A 17,177-nucleotide genomic window follows, 5' to 3' on the forward strand; every position below is an offset into this window, starting at 1 on the left:
ACATAAACATTGGTGTTGGAAACCAACTTGTATTCCAGTTGGACGATTCCTCAGAAATAATTGGACATAGATGTCCGAGATCCTAAGCAAATAGTACTATGCAAGGGGGGTTTTCCATGGTAAAATTCTCAATCTTACAGGTGACAACCACAGAACTTATAGCTTGCAAGTAACGGTGGGGAGGAATCCTAAAAACGATATGTCCGGGGTTCATACTTGAGCCACCCTAAAATATTAGCAAACATGCCTTAGTTCATATTTGATAAATTGTTAAAAGAAGAAAACTGGAAGGAGCACTTGCAACTAAACTTCACATAAATATCGGTTGCGGCCAACTCTGTGTGTTGCTGTAAAATTGCCGGAAGACATATATCAGCTAATGGAGCCCAATATGGACAAATGAAAACGATATATCAGGCTGATATGCACCTTACGGAGGAAACTACACATGTTTTAGGTAATGACTTGATTAAATTATTGAGCTAATGCATGATCTCGGCAGTGATGTATATGCAATGTACTTTCTTATTTTCATACAAAATACGCCATGCAAGCTGCATATCAACCATATCATATCATATATATTAGAAAAAACACAATAAATCAACGCTCCCTCCGATCCATATTAGTTGTCGAAATATTACATGTATCTGGACGCTTTTTAGGCATAGATACATCCATATTTGGACAAATTTGAGACAATTATATATGGATTGGAGGAACTAACTTTTACTTGCATGATTTAACCAAATTAATATATGAATGCACTTTCTTATGTCCATACAAAAAGAAATGCAGGAGGCTACCTGGATGTGTTTCTGCTCAGCGGGAGGTCAATTTGGTCAAAACTCAAACCCCTTCACCCTCTTGAAATTTGGGCGAGTGTCTCGATGTTTCCAATGGTGATTTTGCCCCAGTGCCATTTCTTAAACTGTTTGCAACCCAGATGTTCATGACTTTCTGAAGCGTGTTTTAGAAGCTCCCTAATCATGCAAGGGGTGTATGGAAATCATTCATACATGCCATTTTTACGTGCTTGATAGTAATCTTTTTGGAGTAGTTTGCCAATATATAGAACTTTTGAGAACAGTAAGCCGCTGCTCTAAATGATGGTAAACCCCAAGAAAACAACCTTTTAGCAGGGGTGAAATCCAAGGGAGGTGGTTTTGCTCTAGCAAGTTTTATTGTCATTATTATGTTCCTCTAAAATAAACCTGACACCTGATATCATGTTGCTTTCAGTCTTTACGGCCTAGCTGGTTTGTGTGAATTGATCATTGTGAACACCGACGGATCATGCATCCAATGAAACACTGGACATAAGTGAACCTAAAGTTCATCTTGTTTATTTAACTATTGCTGGAAGACACAAAAACAACTAGCGTCAAGTAGCACATGTCTACTTAAAATAATCGAAAAGCATAGAGGCACAAGAGAAATGCAAGCAACCAAGCAGAACATAAATAGGAGCATGTACTTAAATATAACCTTAGAAGAAGAGAACATCACTAAGCAATATAGAGCACATGTTGCCCAAACCACAAATCTAAAGCATAAGATGATCATATATGTAAAAAATAATAATGCCAGGAGCAGTTTGAAACAAACGATAGTCATTAAATAAAAACAAGGACTCAAATATCATAGTGCAATTCCTAAACTGTTTGCATCCAAATGTTCTAATCTCTGTGACAACTCTTTGGAGCCTGTCTTAGAAGCTCCCCAATCATGCAAGGGGTGTATGGAAATGATTCGTACAACCCATTCGAATGTGCTTTATAGTAATCTTTTGGACGTAGCTTGCCGAGATACTGGACTTTTGAGCTTTTCAAATGATAAGCCACTCCAGTGAATGATGATAACTCGAAGAACACAACCTCTTTGTAGGGGTGAAACCCAAGGAAGTTGATGCCGCTATAGAAAGGTCCATAATCATCTCCGATATTTAAAACGTTATCATCATTCGAGTTCCATTCCCGGTTCTCTTCTCCTCCTTCTCCTCCATCATCATCATCATCATCATCATCATCATCATCATCATCATCATAATGATTATAGGAATACTTATAATCACTATCACTATCATCCAAGATCCAAGTTTTATTAAATCCCTTGAGATAATAAAAGTCTAGCATTGCCCATGACTCAATATCAGTATAGTGTTTCAACACCCAATCTATCTGTCCGCTTGTTTCGACGAGGGTCCAAACCCGAAGTCTGTATCTCTCATGTAGTGTCGCAAGGTACACCCCTTTTTCTGATTTCCCAAGATATTGTGCATGTTTGCTTGCCTCAATGTTTGTTGGCATTTGTATTACTTGGTACTTATCTTCAGACAATAACCTGCAAAAACCACATATTTCTAACAACTTTAATGGCACAGTAATGCAATGTTTGTACTAGAAATATTTACATGTAAACAGAAACACATCTAATGCAAAATTGATAAATTGATTTGGCAGAGATGTGCTGTGATGTATTATGCATACCTCACAACAAACCAACCACGACAATGCACGTACAATGATCCTCGCCAATAGACACCGTAATGCGACCTCGGCCCACCCCAACCCAGACCTCCTGGCTTGAACGGATCAAGTCGCATATTAGTAACTGTCCCTGCAGCCTCGCCTTGGCGAACAAGTGACCTCTTCTGCAATTGCCTTGAACTGGATGAGAACACGTTTAACGTCCACAAGGATGGTGGCCATTCCATTGAATCGTGTGGGTCCTCTTGTTTGTCCCTACTCTCAGGCCGTGATGATTCTGAACTGGTCGTAGAGTCACCCTCTTGTATGGAGTCTTGTTGTGGTGATAATTCTGTTGATCCATCTTCAAAGTGGTCCTCTTCTGTGTCCAGAGCTTCCAGTGTGCCATCAGGCAAAGAGAACAAGCTAGCCAAGCCATACGGTCCTGAGAATTGTCCTAGGTTCTTAGACTTCTCAAGGTTTTTTTTTAACGGAACTTCTCAAGCTTTTTAGGCTCGGGCACCACCAGCTTCTTAGGAAGATAGGGGATGAAGAACACCTCGTAATGCGATGTGACGGCAGGATCAAACACAAGGTACGAATTGCAGTCCCTATCCTCCATGGGGAGATCTTCCCAGCGTCTGGTGGCAGGATTGACCACATATAACCCCCTCAGTTCCTCGTAAAGCAAGAGGCCATTGCAGTGATCCACGATGGGGTTGAAGCTTGAGCTGTAGTCGGGAAAGAAGTCGAGATTGCTGTTGATGACGGGCCGCACCGTCGAGGGGCGGGAAAAGAAGCGTGGGCGCTCGTAGTCGATGTAGTTGATGAAGAAGCCGTGCAGAGAGTGCGGCAGGAGGTGAGGGAGTAAAAGCCGATGGGCGTCGACTAGGGCGCGCCACACCTTGCGCACGCAGCGGGAGGCGGCGAGGTCGCACGGCGGGAGGCGGCGGAGGATGTTGGCGAGCGCGTCGTCCGTCAAAGCTTCCGTCGGATCCATGGCTTCCACGGAGACCTTGATGGCTTGATGTGATGCAGATCGGCAATTGAACCAGCGATGGCGGCGGCGGGTTTAGGTAGCAGGACGAAAGGACTCTTTTTTTAGAGAAATTTGACAAAATGCCACACCTTTCTTTGTACTTTGTCTCAAAAGCACACCTTTCATTTACTTAGACAAAATAGCACACCTTTCTTTGACACGTCGAAAAAATAGCATATTTTTATTTTTCTTGCCACTTTTCCGACCTGGGCCTGCTAGTCAGATTATATTTTAGTCTTTTACTGGACGAGGATACCCACAAGTAAGATTAGATCGAACATATATTCTTTCAGTCTCCACGGCCAGCGGTGGGTACAGAGGAGGTGGACGATAATACCCTCAAGTAAGATTTTACTGGATTCCTTCAGTTGCCCTCCTCTGTACCCACCGCCGGCCGTGGAGACTGAAAGAATATATGTTTGATCTAATCTTACTTGAGGGTATCCTCATCCAGTAAAAGACTAAAATATAATCTGACTAGCAGACCCAGGTCGGAAAATTGGCAAGAAAAATAAAAATATGCTATTTTTTCGACGTGTCAAAAAAAGGTGTGCTATTTTGTCTAAGTAAATGAAAGGTGTGCTTTTGAGACAAAGTATAAAGAAAGGCGTGGCATTTTGTCAAAATTTTCCCTTTTTTAGGGTTCTGCTTTGGGAAAGAAGAAAATGTCGTGCCCGTATCATGGAGGCCTGCTGTAATGGGCCTTGGGCCTTGTGAAAAGATTCGTGCTCGGCAGCTACGTCCCCTCAGAAAAAAACAAATGCTCGGCAGCTACATAAATAGTAGTAGAAGTTGAACGTGTTGAAAAAAAAGGTTATCCAGGAGCGTTGTGCCGTAGCCGCCTTCTTTGAAGATTTACGGTTGCCCTCGCCTCCGGCTGCCCTCTTGGCGCTGCGAGGTGGGGAACCCCAGTTCCTCCTAATAGTAATCAGAAGTATTTGTTTATATCAATTGTTTGGTTTTGATCGGCAATGCAATGGTGGAGGTTGCGATGCCATCACGAATAAAGGTATTCTGGTTCTTCCCCTGCTGTGGTGGTGTCTCAATGGACGTTGCCCCGAAGATAGAGAGTTTTAATCACCGTAGATTCAGTTTACCCGATCTTGCGGATTTTGGGTTTGTGTACTCGCAGATCCGTTTATAGTATCTGCTGAGTTTTTGTTAGTGTGACATGGTGTTTTTGTTGGTTTTATCTTTTGTATCTTTGAAATCCTCCTGTGGCTTTCTGATGAACATCTTGTGGTTCGACGACCTATACCTGTTGTACGGGATCATCCCCGGGCTTTCTGATGAACAATTTGGCTTATCATTTTTTGGGATGAGCGACTCAAGGGTTTTTTTGAAACCTTTGGAAGTAGTCAAGTTCGTACAGGTATACGAGTGGCAATGTTGTTGCTATAGCTTGATTACGGTCTCTTTATTGAAGCCTTGGCAGTATTTTATGGTGCAAAAAATGATACCACGGAGAATAAGTCATTTAGAGATTTCATTGTAATTCTTAATTAGAGGAGTTGCCTTATAATTTATAGGGTAATGATTCAAAGCACTATACTTATAATGATTCTCGAGTTTGAATAAATTTACAGGTTCCTCTCTAAAGAAAATCATAAAGAGTAGTAGCAATCACTGAAGGCATGGAGCTGAAGAATAAACATTTTTTTTTCTTACGAAGCGTGACTGAAGATTAAACTGAATCATTCACAAAAGCATCTGATCAAGCCATACAAACGAACAAGAACAAACCTTGACATTAGACACTTCCACATAAAGTGCACATCATCTGATACTCCATCAGTGGGCTTTACGGTTTGTTAGGGTCCAGCAATACTCCTACGGTCCTGCCTTAGCCAGTATTTTCTTTTCTTTAGAGAACTAGTAGTTTTTGTGAGCGAATTTAGAGAACTAGTAAGAAGCAAGTGTTTATGTAACTCCGGCCGGCGGGCTGGTAAGGCCGGGATCCCCATAAGGCCTGCATGCAGGAACTTCTCTAGTATCGTTTCGTTTCTGAACAACCGTTGAACTTTGTGTCCCGTTATGTTGTTAAATGCAGTACGGCCGCGTCATGGCGTGAATGATCCGGACGGGTGGAAAAAAATCAAAGGCAAAATGTGGTTCCACCTGGAGATTCCAGATTTTAGGCAGTCCAATTATACGAAGTTCGACAATTTCTCATTTCATTCAAGCAACATTGCAAACGAATTCCTTCAATATACTTCAGAAAAATCCATCAAAAACCAATAATCGAAAAGCTAATTTAGAAATTAACAAGGGAAAGAAATTCAATGATGCCACAAAGGTACAATAACTGTTTGAAACAACAAACAAATGGCACCATCCAAAATTTGGCACAATTTCAGTTGCATATGCATATCCTTCTGCTTGGACCGGTCCACCACCGTCCATCCACCTTCGTCAATGCTGCCCTGACAGGCATCATCGATCAATGCCCTGGCAAGATCCATTACTGCCCCGATGAAGAGGCCTGAAAGAAAACACAAAGAAAACGACTGGACCGGCGGAGGAGAGGCTCCGCGCCGCCGAGGAGGCTACAGTGCCAAGGTGAGAGCGCAGCGAGGCTAACCTAGGGTGAGCACCTTGCGGTATTGAACCGACCGAGTTTGGGTTCTGATTTTCTGATTGTGGCGTAGTTGCAACAAAAACAACCTTTTAGCAGGGGTGAAATCCAAGGGAGGTGGTTTCGCTCTAACATGTATGTTCCTCTAAAATAAACCTGACACCAGTTGTCATGTTGCTTTCAGTGTTTAGGGCCTAGCTAGTTTGTGTGAATGGATCATTGTGAACACCGACGGATCATGTGCCCAAGTGAATCACTATGGACACAAATCAACCCAAAGTTCAACTTGTTTATTTAACTATTGTTGGATGACACAAGAACAACCAGGCATCAAGTAGCAAATTTCTAGTACTTAAAATAACGAAGACCGTAGAAGGGAGAAATGCAAGCAACCAAGCAGAACATAGGTAGGAGCATGTACTTAGGTAGAACCTTAGAAGAAGAAAATATCAACTAATAAACGTAGAACATTTGTTGCCCACGCCAAAAAACTAAAACATAAGATCATCATATGTAAACATTAAATATTACCGGGAGCAATTTGATACAAACGATAGTCATAAATAAAAATAAGGACGCAAATATCATAACGGAATTCCTAAAACTGTTTTGCATGCAAAATGTTATAATCTCTGCGACGACTCTCTGGAACCTGTTTTAAAAGCTCCCCAATCATGCAAGGAGTGTACGGGAATGATTCATACAACCCATTTGTAGGTGCACGATAATAATCCTTTGGGCGTAGCTTGCCGAGATACTGGACTTTTGAGCTTTTCAAATGATAAGCCACTCCAACAAATGCTGCTACCTCGAAGAACACAACCTCTTTGTATGGGTGAAAGCCAAGGAAGGTGATGCTGCTATCGAAAGGTCTATAATCATCTTTGATATTTAAAACATTATCATCATCTGAGTTCCATTCCCGATTCTCTTCTCCTCCTCCTCCTCCTCCTCCTCCATCGTCATCGTCGTCGCCATTGTCGCAATCCTCAGAATAAGAGTAAATTTCAAGAAACCACAGGTTTTGGGGCTAGGGTTTCACGGAAGCACAAGTTTTGCGCATTGCCACAGAAAACCACAAGTTAAGAGCCTAATTGTTTCAGAAAACCCAAATGACCCGGTTTAGCCGTTTTGACAGCAAATCCGACAAGGACGGCCCACATCTCAGACGCCACGTAGGATCTTAACGGGCGCCCGCCCGACCCGACCCGATAACTGTTCGCTTTTTTATTCTTTGTCGGGGATTCATGAGTTGTTTGTCCTACTGTCGACCGCGTGTTCTTGTCCGAGGTGAAGCAGCTGCGACGAAGGTGTTGCCGCCGTCGAGCCATGGCGTGGTGGCCCCCAAAGAAGTCGCTGGACTGGTTGGATCCAATCGCCGGGCTTGAGTAAGTTCTCCTCCTCTCCGCCTCTTTTCCGCCTTCGCCGATTCGATTCCCCCCTGACCCCGAGCCATCTGCGTAGAACCCTAGCTTTTGGTAATTTGAAATCCGCAATGATCGACGTGAAATTGTTGACAGATCCTTAGATTCTCAGTGAAATGGCGCTAAGATTTTACTCTATTAGCCGATTTAGCTTCCAGATTTCTGCCGAGAGCACTAGGGTTCCCAAATTTGGGATTTCTCGAGCTAGGTGTATTTCCTTCATCTCTAGCTTTTGGTATTTTGAAATCCGCAATGATCGACGTGAAATTGTTGACAAATCATCAGATTCTCGGTGAAATGGCGCTAAGATTTTTACTCTATTAGCCGATTTTGCTTCCAGATTCCTGCCGAGAGAACTAGGGTTCCCAAATTGGGGATTTCTCGAGCTAGGTGTATTTCCTTCATCTCTTAGGCCGTGTACTCCTTTAAAAAAATTTACAACATTTTTGCAATGTCTCTTTCGTAGTTTCGAGGACCAATTGTGGTCGGTGAAGGTTATGTACCGTGGCAGAGAGATGGTACAGAGTACAGTGGGAAGATCTTATCTTACCTTCGGCAATATACGTCAGTTGGTTGGTTATTCAGGAATGGAGTCTTGGGATCATATTTATTATGTTGAGACGCCAGATGTAGGGATAACAGGATGGGAATTGCTGCATCATCAGTAACAAATGCCACATATTTTGGAGAAGTTTCGGAAAGAAAGGGTGTTAACCCTGTATGTTCTGGAAAGGGGCAGTGAAGAGATTCATTTCTCTCCTGTCAGGCCATGTTCTGTGAGCAGCTCTTTTCAGGAGTTTTATGCTGATGTACCAGTTGCTGGGAAGAAGAGAAGGGGAAAGCGACCTGGTGCTGCTGAGGAGAGTGTCAACAAAGAGCATGCATGTGAGAGCAATGCCACAACAAAGAGGAAGAAGATAGACCAAAATGATAAAGGAATGGAGAAAGCAAAGGCACCAGAATCAAAAGTCAGTAAGGGATACACACCTGAGTACAATGATGCAGAGAGTGAGGTCTATGAAGGAGACACTGAAGTTGATGATTTGTATGCAGCAGAATCATCATCAGAAGAAGATGATGATGAATCAGATGATGATTATGAGCCAGAGCCTCTTCATTTTGTCCCTGAAGCAGGGATTGACAATGTGAAGAAGGCTAAGAAGAAAAAGAATTATGCAGAGAAATGCAAGGTTGCAAAGGAGAAGACAAGGAAACATTTGCAGAAGGCATCACAGAGGAATAGTTCAGATGAGGAATATATCAGTGCACAAGATAGTGAGGACTGTGTTGACCTTGTAGATTCTTGTGATGATGATAGTGCTCAGCCCATTCCTACCTTTTTACCAAAACCACAGAGGAAGAGCAGAGCAAAGCCAGTTAAGGCTAGGGTTTGGTACAATGAGAAACTACCACTTGCACATGAACAATTTCAGGAATAGTTATGCTTCAAGGATGTGTATCAGTTTAGAGATGCGGACTATCACATTGTGAATAGAAGAAACTACACTTATCTTAGGAATGACAAAGATAGGGTCATAGTGTGCTGCAAACGTGATGGTCCTTGTCCATTTTACATGGCATCATCACAGATTGCAAGAGAGAAGACACATTGCTTGAGGGAGGTGGTTATACCAAGGATAAACAGCACTTGGCTAGCTAAAGCTGTTGGGAATATGCCCTAGAGGCAATCATGTATTATGTAATTCCCAATGTATTCATAAAGATTATTAAGTTGTCCTTGTTTGAACATCTGATATGTATCATTGAATATGTGATTTGATTGTGGAACTATGTATTCATGTTGTTCATACTAAATTGTCCTTAGTCATTGAGGTTGTGCTGGACACATAACCTAGACTAATGTGAAAGTTGGCTGATGACTCGGTTCCACTTGTCATGGGCATGGTGATGTCATTCCAGCTTACACGGATTCGGCTAAAGAGTTTAGCGAGTTGGACTGACCCATATTGAGATGCAACGAGTAGGTCGTCATTTGCATGTCTCAATCAATGTAATCCTTAGACCTGAGGTTATCGCACAATCCGAGTTGTGGATCACCAACTTAGGTTCTGTCAAACGTTGTTCCGTGACAGGGCAGTTATAAAGGCAGAGTTCGGGTTGACTGAGAATCAAGCTGTGTGATGTGGATAACCAAGATGGGATTTTGCCCCTCCGACTGGAGAGATATTCTCTGGGCCCTCTCGAGTGATATGATTCGGGAAGCATGGCCATGCGCGACTCGGTTAACTGTTAACCGGGTTGATCGACTAAGAGTTAGTCGGATGAATCGTATATCATAGATCGAGAAGAGAGTTGAACTATTAAAGGGATGACGATTAATCGCCTATAGTTCGACAAGGTATATCGTGAGGCAAAAGGGACTAAGACGTATGTCACATTGGAAGGTACGTCGTCATGACTCGATGGTACTTGGGAGTCGGCACGTTCTGCTAGGAGCCGCTACCGATTGATCGATTGAGAGTCGGACTCCAATCGTGTCCAAGTCGCCATGAGCCTGCGGGGTCACACACTTAAGAGCGGGAGCAAGTATTTGGTCGGGTTGGACCCGAACCGGAAATGGGCTGACAATGCGAGTTGGACTCGCAGAGTGGATGGGCCACAAGTGCTGGAGCCCACTTCCACTCGGTATATAAGCAGGGGCGTGGGATGCCTAGGGGGCACGGTTCGCCACTCTCATGCGTTGAGAACCCTAGCCCCATTCAGTCCAACCGTCGCACCGGACCTAGCAGTCCGCCGCCGGAGCTCCTCCTCGCACGTGTGGATACCGGCAGAGGTGCTGTACGTTCAGCACTTCGACGATCGCGGGATTGGATCGGCTGGATCGGATCGAGGGACTGCACTGCATCAAGGCGCTGCATCGATAATCCGCAACTGCGCGTCTAGTGGTAATCCTCGTGGCCTTCTACCTCGGCTAGATCTTGGGAGTTCGCGTAGGAAAAGTTTTGTTTATCTCTACGCGCCCCTTCAAAAGCATACCAAGAAAATGTGAGATCTGATCCAGATTATAAAGTGCAGTCCATCATTGATGACACAATGAGAGCACATGGTGTTGATGTGCACAAGATGATGGCATACAGAGCTAGGGCAAAAGCATGGATAGAAGTATTGGGTGATCACAAGGGCCAGTACAAAAGGATAAGAGATTATGTGCAGACATTTATGGATACCAACCCTGGAAGCAGAGCAACAGTTTGCACGATTAACCATCCTAATCCAGCAAGGAACCCCAGGTTTCATGGCCTGTTCATGATGTTGAATGCACAGAAGGAGGGGTTCCTTAATGGTTGCAGGCCTTTTATTGGTATGTTAAGTGATTATTAGAAAGAGTCTCTATTAGAAAAGTTATAAATGCAGAAAATAGTTGAGCCATATAACTGACAATATTTTTAATGCAGGTGTTGATGGATGCTTTGTCAAGCTAACCACAGGTGTACAAGTGCTGGCTGCCACTGGAAGGGATGGGAACAACAACCTATTCCCACTTGCATTTGGTGTAGTTGGGAAAGAAGACACCCAGTCCTGGTGCTGGTTCCTGGAGCAACTGAAGTATGCTCTTGGTGGAGACATCAGCAAGTTTGGTACATTCACATTCATGTCTGACAGACAGAAGGTAAGCTCTGTTATTCCCACTTGCACATTCATGTCTTACTTAACTGCAATGGAGTTTCAGTTTACATTGTCATCTTTCAATTATTAGTGTTTGCTTACTGCAATGCATAGAGTATTCCCAAATTGTCCTCAGAGATATTGCACAAGACATATATATATGCCATTTAAGACTGCTGGTTTCAGAGGGGGGAATTGAAAACACATTTTGATGCTGCTGCCTATTCTTGGAACAAAGCATATTTTGATGCTGCAATGGGTAGGCTTAAAGATGAATGTGAAGAAGCTTGGAAATGGCTTAGTAAAATCAACCCAAAACACTGGGCTAAGCATGCCATTGATACTAATTGCAAAACTGACCTAGTAGTTAACAATCTGAGTGAAGTGTTCAACAACTTCATTATCAAGGTTAGGGACAAGCCAATAGTGGCAATGATAGATGGCATTAGGACAAAGTTAATGGCTAGGTTCCATGCAAAGAGAGTTGGACTTGAGAAGGCAGAATGGGACATAACACCACACTATGCAGAGAAGCTGGAAACTGAGAAAAAGTGGTACAAGTTCTGCAAGCCTATGCGTGCAGTAAAAGGACTATGGCAAGTAACATCTGAAAACAATGCATATGCAGTGAACTTGGAGAACAAAACTTGTGGCTGCAGGAAGTGGGACCTAACTGGAATTCCCTGCAAACATGTTGTTTGTGCCATCTAGAAGGCTAAAGAATCACCAGAAGATTATGTTAGTGACTTCTTTAAGAAGCCTCCGTACATAAGCACACACAGCCACACTGTATTCCCAGTGCCAGGGCATCTTGATTGGACAAAGACAGAAACAAGAGATGTTGGCCCACCAGTATTCCTAGTCCATGTTGGTAGGAAAAAGAAAAACAGAAAGAAGAGCCAGGATGAAAACCAGAATCCAGTTGGAAGAGGAAGGATGACCACATCCACTTGCTCCAACTGTCAGAAGCTAGGGCATAAATATACTACCTGTGCAGTCCCTCTGAAGTCTGAACTTGCATTAAGAAAGAGCAAGCACAAGGTATAAATTGTCAGTGCCATATTTTAATGTTGCACTGTTGTTTTCAAATATGTAACCCCACCATTTTTTGTGTGACAGAGGACTTATGCTTCTACTATGCATGATGGAACAACAGGGCAATCAGAGGCAGGCCCATCTTCCAGATATGAAGCTGGCCCATCTTCAAATCATGATGCAACTCCCCCTGGTCCCTCACCTCCTGCTCCACCAGCACCAAAGAAAGCTCCAGCACCAAGGAAAAGGACAGGATCAATTCCAGCAGTCAAAGTTGCCTTCAAGCCACCAAGGAAGAACTCTGCTCAACAACCTGAAGCTCCAGCTGCATCTACTGCTCCTGCTCCTACTGCCCCAATGACAAGATCAAGGCAAGCAACCCAACAACCAAAAGCTCCAGCCAGACCAAGTAGGGCCACAACAGGTAGACTGCCAGCCAGGTATGCCCAGGAACAGCCTGTGAGAGGTAAGATACCACCTGTGAGGGGTAGGAGGCAGGCTGGAGTTCAAGCTTCTAGAAATTTGCCCTCCCATGAGTGAAGGAGGTGGCTGCAAGTCCAAGTATGTTATGCTGTCATGAAACTAAGTTGTCATGAAACTTGTTGCATTTTGGTGGGACGAGATGATGTAAAACTATGAAGTGACTTTGCTGCGATGTGATGATCAAACTTTCCTGTGATTTCCTATAAAACTAAGTTAAATTAACTGTTGTTGTGATGATGTAAAACTTTTTGAGTGAAGTAATTGTTGCTGTGATGTCAGACAATGAGTGCTGTGAACAATTGCTTCATTTTCATTCACTGTGATGATGTAAAACATTGAAGTGCTCAAACTTTGCTGTCATGTCAAACTATGAATGCTGTCAACAGTTTCTTCATTTTCATTCACTGTAAATGGATCAACCTAAAACATATAGGTCAACAGTTGCTTAATTTTCATTCAGAGTTGCTTCATTTTCATTCACTGTCAAACTATGAATGTTGTCAACTTTGCTGTTCATCAAACTTTCAACATACAGGTTAATGGTTCACTGAAATGGACACCCAAACTTTGAACATACAGTTTCATTCACTGTCAAACTATGAATACTTTGAACATACAGACAAAGCTAAACTCCCACTGCATCAATATTAACAGTAAATAACCATTACAGGTTCATGGATACATCAGCCATTACAGTGGCTAGCATTACAGGTTCATGGATACTAAAACATTAGCCAATTCATGACAAGATGAAGGCAAGGTACAACATTACAGGTTCTCTGTTACATCAACCATTACAACAGCCATTACTTATTAATCACTTCAGAGCTAATGCTACTACTAAAACACTAGCAAGAGTAATAGCCACTTTCACAGATACCAACAACCAGTGGTCATATGCCTGTAAACGAGATCGAACGTCCTGTTATTCTGTTTCTGTTTTGCAGCTTTGTCCATTTCAAACCTCAGCTCTGCCATCTCCAATTCTAGCCTCATCCTGTCTTCTGTTGCTTTTTCCTTCTCTGCGATGGCCTCTTTCAAATCCTGAAGGAGAAATCTTACATCAGTTCCAGTGAGCTTAGGAATGGCATCATATCTCTGCCAAAGCTCACGCAGAGCAATCTCCAAATGTGGCGGCCATTTTGGATCAATCCAATAGACATAACCACAATCATCTACTTCCTACAGAAAAAGTAGAGCATGGTTCACATACAGACATACAGAGACCACATGAATGTACAAGGTTCACACACAATCTTACCTCAAATGGACACCCAAGAAACCTTTGGCCGGTTGAATCCCCTTCAAATGCAATCCTAGTCATCGGCAGTAGGCCATGGTTGCACCTGAGACCCACGCCCGGATCTGTTGTCTTCGTGGGGATATCGTCGATGTAGGTGGGCATCCTACTGCCTAACCCGCCTCCATCCTTCAATACACGCCACTAATTAGACAGATTCCCCCTAAATCGCAACACTCCCGAAGAACCCTAATTTCTAACCAAATCGCAACACAAATCGGGTAATGCGGCGTACCTCACAAGCACCAGCAAATGGATCCGGCCGGAGCTTCCTCCCACCTCCTTCTTCCATTGTTCTCCCCAAGCCGGAAGACAGAAAATGCCGCCGCCCAGAACTTGCCGCCGCCCACTGCTCTGTCGCCGGAAGAACACGATAGGAAGAAGAAGAACAGGACGAGGGGGGAAGAGAAGGGAATAACGAAGCGAACAATTATTGGGTCGGGTCGGGCGGGCGTCCGTTAAGATCCTACGTGGCGTCTGAGATGTGGACCGCCCTTGTCCGATTTGCTGTCAAAACGGCTAAACCGGGTCATTTGGGTTTTCTGAAACAATTAGGCTCTTAACTTGTGGTTTTCTATGGCAAAGCGCAAAACTTGTGCCTCCGTGAAACCCTAGCCCCAAAACCTGTGGTTTCTTGAAATTTACTCTCAGAATAATGATAATCACCATCATCTAAGATCCAAGTTTTGTTAAATCCCTTGAAATAGTGCGAGTCTAATATTGACAATGACTTAATATCAGTATAGTGTTTCAACACCCATTGTATTTCTCATGTACCGTCGCAAGGTACACCCCTTTTTCTGATTTCACAAGATACTGTGCTTGTTTGCTTGCCTCAATGTTTGTTGGCATTTTTATCACTTGGTACTTACCATCTGACAAAGATAACCTGCAAAGACAACATTTTTGTAACAACTTTAGTGGCACGCTAATGCAGTGCTTCTAGAAATATTTACATGTATACAGGAACAATTGTATAGAAAAAAAATGATAAATTGATTTTACAGAGATGTGTTGCGATGTATACCTCACAACAAACCCACCACGACAGTGCACATACATGATCCTCGACAATAGACACTGTAAAGCGACCTCGGGCCCCCCCAACCCAGACCTCGTGGCTAGAACGGATCAAGTCGCATATTAGTAACTGTCCCTGCAGCCTCGCCTTGGCGAACAAATGACATCTCCCACCATTGTCTCGAACTGGATGAGAACACGTGTAACGTCCACAAGGATAGTGGGGTCCTCTTGTTTGTCCCTACTCATCTCAGGCAGTGATGATTCTGATCCATCTTCAAGGTCCTCTTGTATGGAGTCTTGTTCCGGTGACAATTTTGACCCATCTTCGAGGCCCTCTTCTGCGTCTTGAGTTTCCAGCATGTCATCATTTGGCAAAGAGAACAACTTATCCAAGCCATAAGGTCCTGGGATCTGTGGTCCTAGGTTCTTAGGCTTATAGGGCTCGGGTATCACCACCTTCTTAGGTTTAGGTACATGCGGGACGAAGAACACCTCGTAATGCGGTGAGTCGGCAGGGTCAAACACAAGGCATGCATCGCAGTCCTTAACCTCACGGGGGAACTATACCACCGTCTCGTGGCAGGGTTGACCACGTGGAACTCGCGGCAGCCGTCGTAGAGCAAGAGGCCGTTGCAGTGATCCACGATCTGGTTGTATCTCGTGATGTAGCCGAGATTATTGCAGTCGATGTCGGGCCGCGCCCTCGAGGAGGGGCAGGAAAAGAAGTGTGAGGGCACGTAGTCGATGTAGTTGAGGACGAAGCCGTGCAGATAGTGTGGCATGGCGTGCGAGAGCAGCAGCCGGTGGGCGTCGACAAGGGCGCGCCACGCCTTGCGCACGCAGCGGGAGGCGGCGGAGGATGTTGGCGAGCGCGTCTTCCGACAAAGCTTCCGTCTCATCCATGGCTTTGATCGATGCGATGCAGATCGACTATTGAACGGTTGAACCAGTAACGACGGCGGTGGGTTTGGGTAGGACTGGAGCGGGCTCTGTTTGAGAAACGAAGAAGGCGGAGCAGATAAACGAGTCTGTCTAGCGGTAAATCTGGCCATAGTACTTCCTCCATCCCAAATTAAGTCACTTTCTATTACATGCATCTAAACGTTTTTTAAGCATAGATACATTTATATTTGGACAAATTTAAGTCACTTAATATGGGAGTAGGTACGTACCGACCCGAACTCGGGCCAAAACGTCGTCAGCTAATTACCAAAACTCACGTACGGAGTACGTATTGTGTTCTGTTGTGGTACGTGCTGCTGCTACAACATACGTGGTCTTTCTTCTGTTGTGTGTGTTTCTTTCTTCTGCCTCTGCCCTGTTTCTGCTGGTCATCAGCGGGTACAGAAACGTGACTTGCCCTGAGCCCGAAGCCAAATTACTACCAGAATCTTGGAAAACACCATAAAGAGCAGTGGGTGCTCACTACTAGTACATACGTACTCGAGTGTAAAATCAGTAGCTATAGCTTACAAGGTCACTACTAAACAAAGTTATTCAATCTTCTTTTACGTCACTCGATCTCTTGCAACTGCAAGAACGAATTTAGAACACTATGCTATGCTCGACAGCTCGAGGTCTGAAACTTCTCAGGAGAAGGCAGCACCAGCTGCAACAGCTTAATATCAACATCAAAGTGGTTACTGGTCACACAGGACAGCCCCATGAATCGTTGCAAACCTTGACATCAGGCACTTCACTACACCATAAATTGGGAGTACATATCCTGTGATACTTCATAAGTTTGTTGACGTCCAGTTGTCCTCCTGACATCAGGCACTTGAGACAGGATTTTTTACACCCCATCGCTCTGCTCCACCTATCTCAGCCGTCGGCTCAGTCAATCCGGACCATCAGATCAAAGAATTAGGACTAACTTGGAACCTTTGCGAAAGAATTAGGATTTCTGATGCATTTTATTCTTCGTTCAAACAACATTGCAAAATAATTTCCTTCAATTACTTTAGAAAAGTTCATACAAAACAATAATCAGAAAAGTAAATTAGAAATGGACAAGGGAAAGAAATCCAATTATGACAAAACGGTACAATAACGGTTGAAACAACAAACACAACTGCAAAATTGGGCCACATATCTCGGTACAGTCCAAAATTTGACTCAGTTTCAATTGCACATGCATGTGTACTTCTGCGTCCCAGAAGTGGTGGAAGAGCGTGGAGAAACATTTTTTGATACTTTTAAG

General features: G+C 43.7%; 1 protein-coding gene across 1 annotated transcript; it reads right to left on the bottom strand.

The window, feature by feature from the left end:
- Positions 1-2,955: 2,955 nt before the first annotated feature.
- Positions 2,956-3,468, bottom strand: LOC100823847 (putative F-box protein At5g52610). The gene has a single exon (XM_010231886.1). It carries the CDS (start codon positions 3,466-3,468, stop codon positions 2,956-2,958), a length of 513 nt encoding a protein of 170 aa, XP_010230188.1.
- Between the last annotated feature and the right edge of the window lie 13,709 nt (positions 3,469-17,177).

The sequence above is a fragment of the Brachypodium distachyon genome, chromosome 1, assembly GCF_000005505.3.
Source record: "Brachypodium distachyon strain Bd21 chromosome 1, Brachypodium_distachyon_v3.0, whole genome shotgun sequence".
In the NCBI taxonomy this organism is placed as follows: domain Eukaryota; kingdom Viridiplantae; phylum Streptophyta; class Magnoliopsida; order Poales; family Poaceae; genus Brachypodium; species Brachypodium distachyon.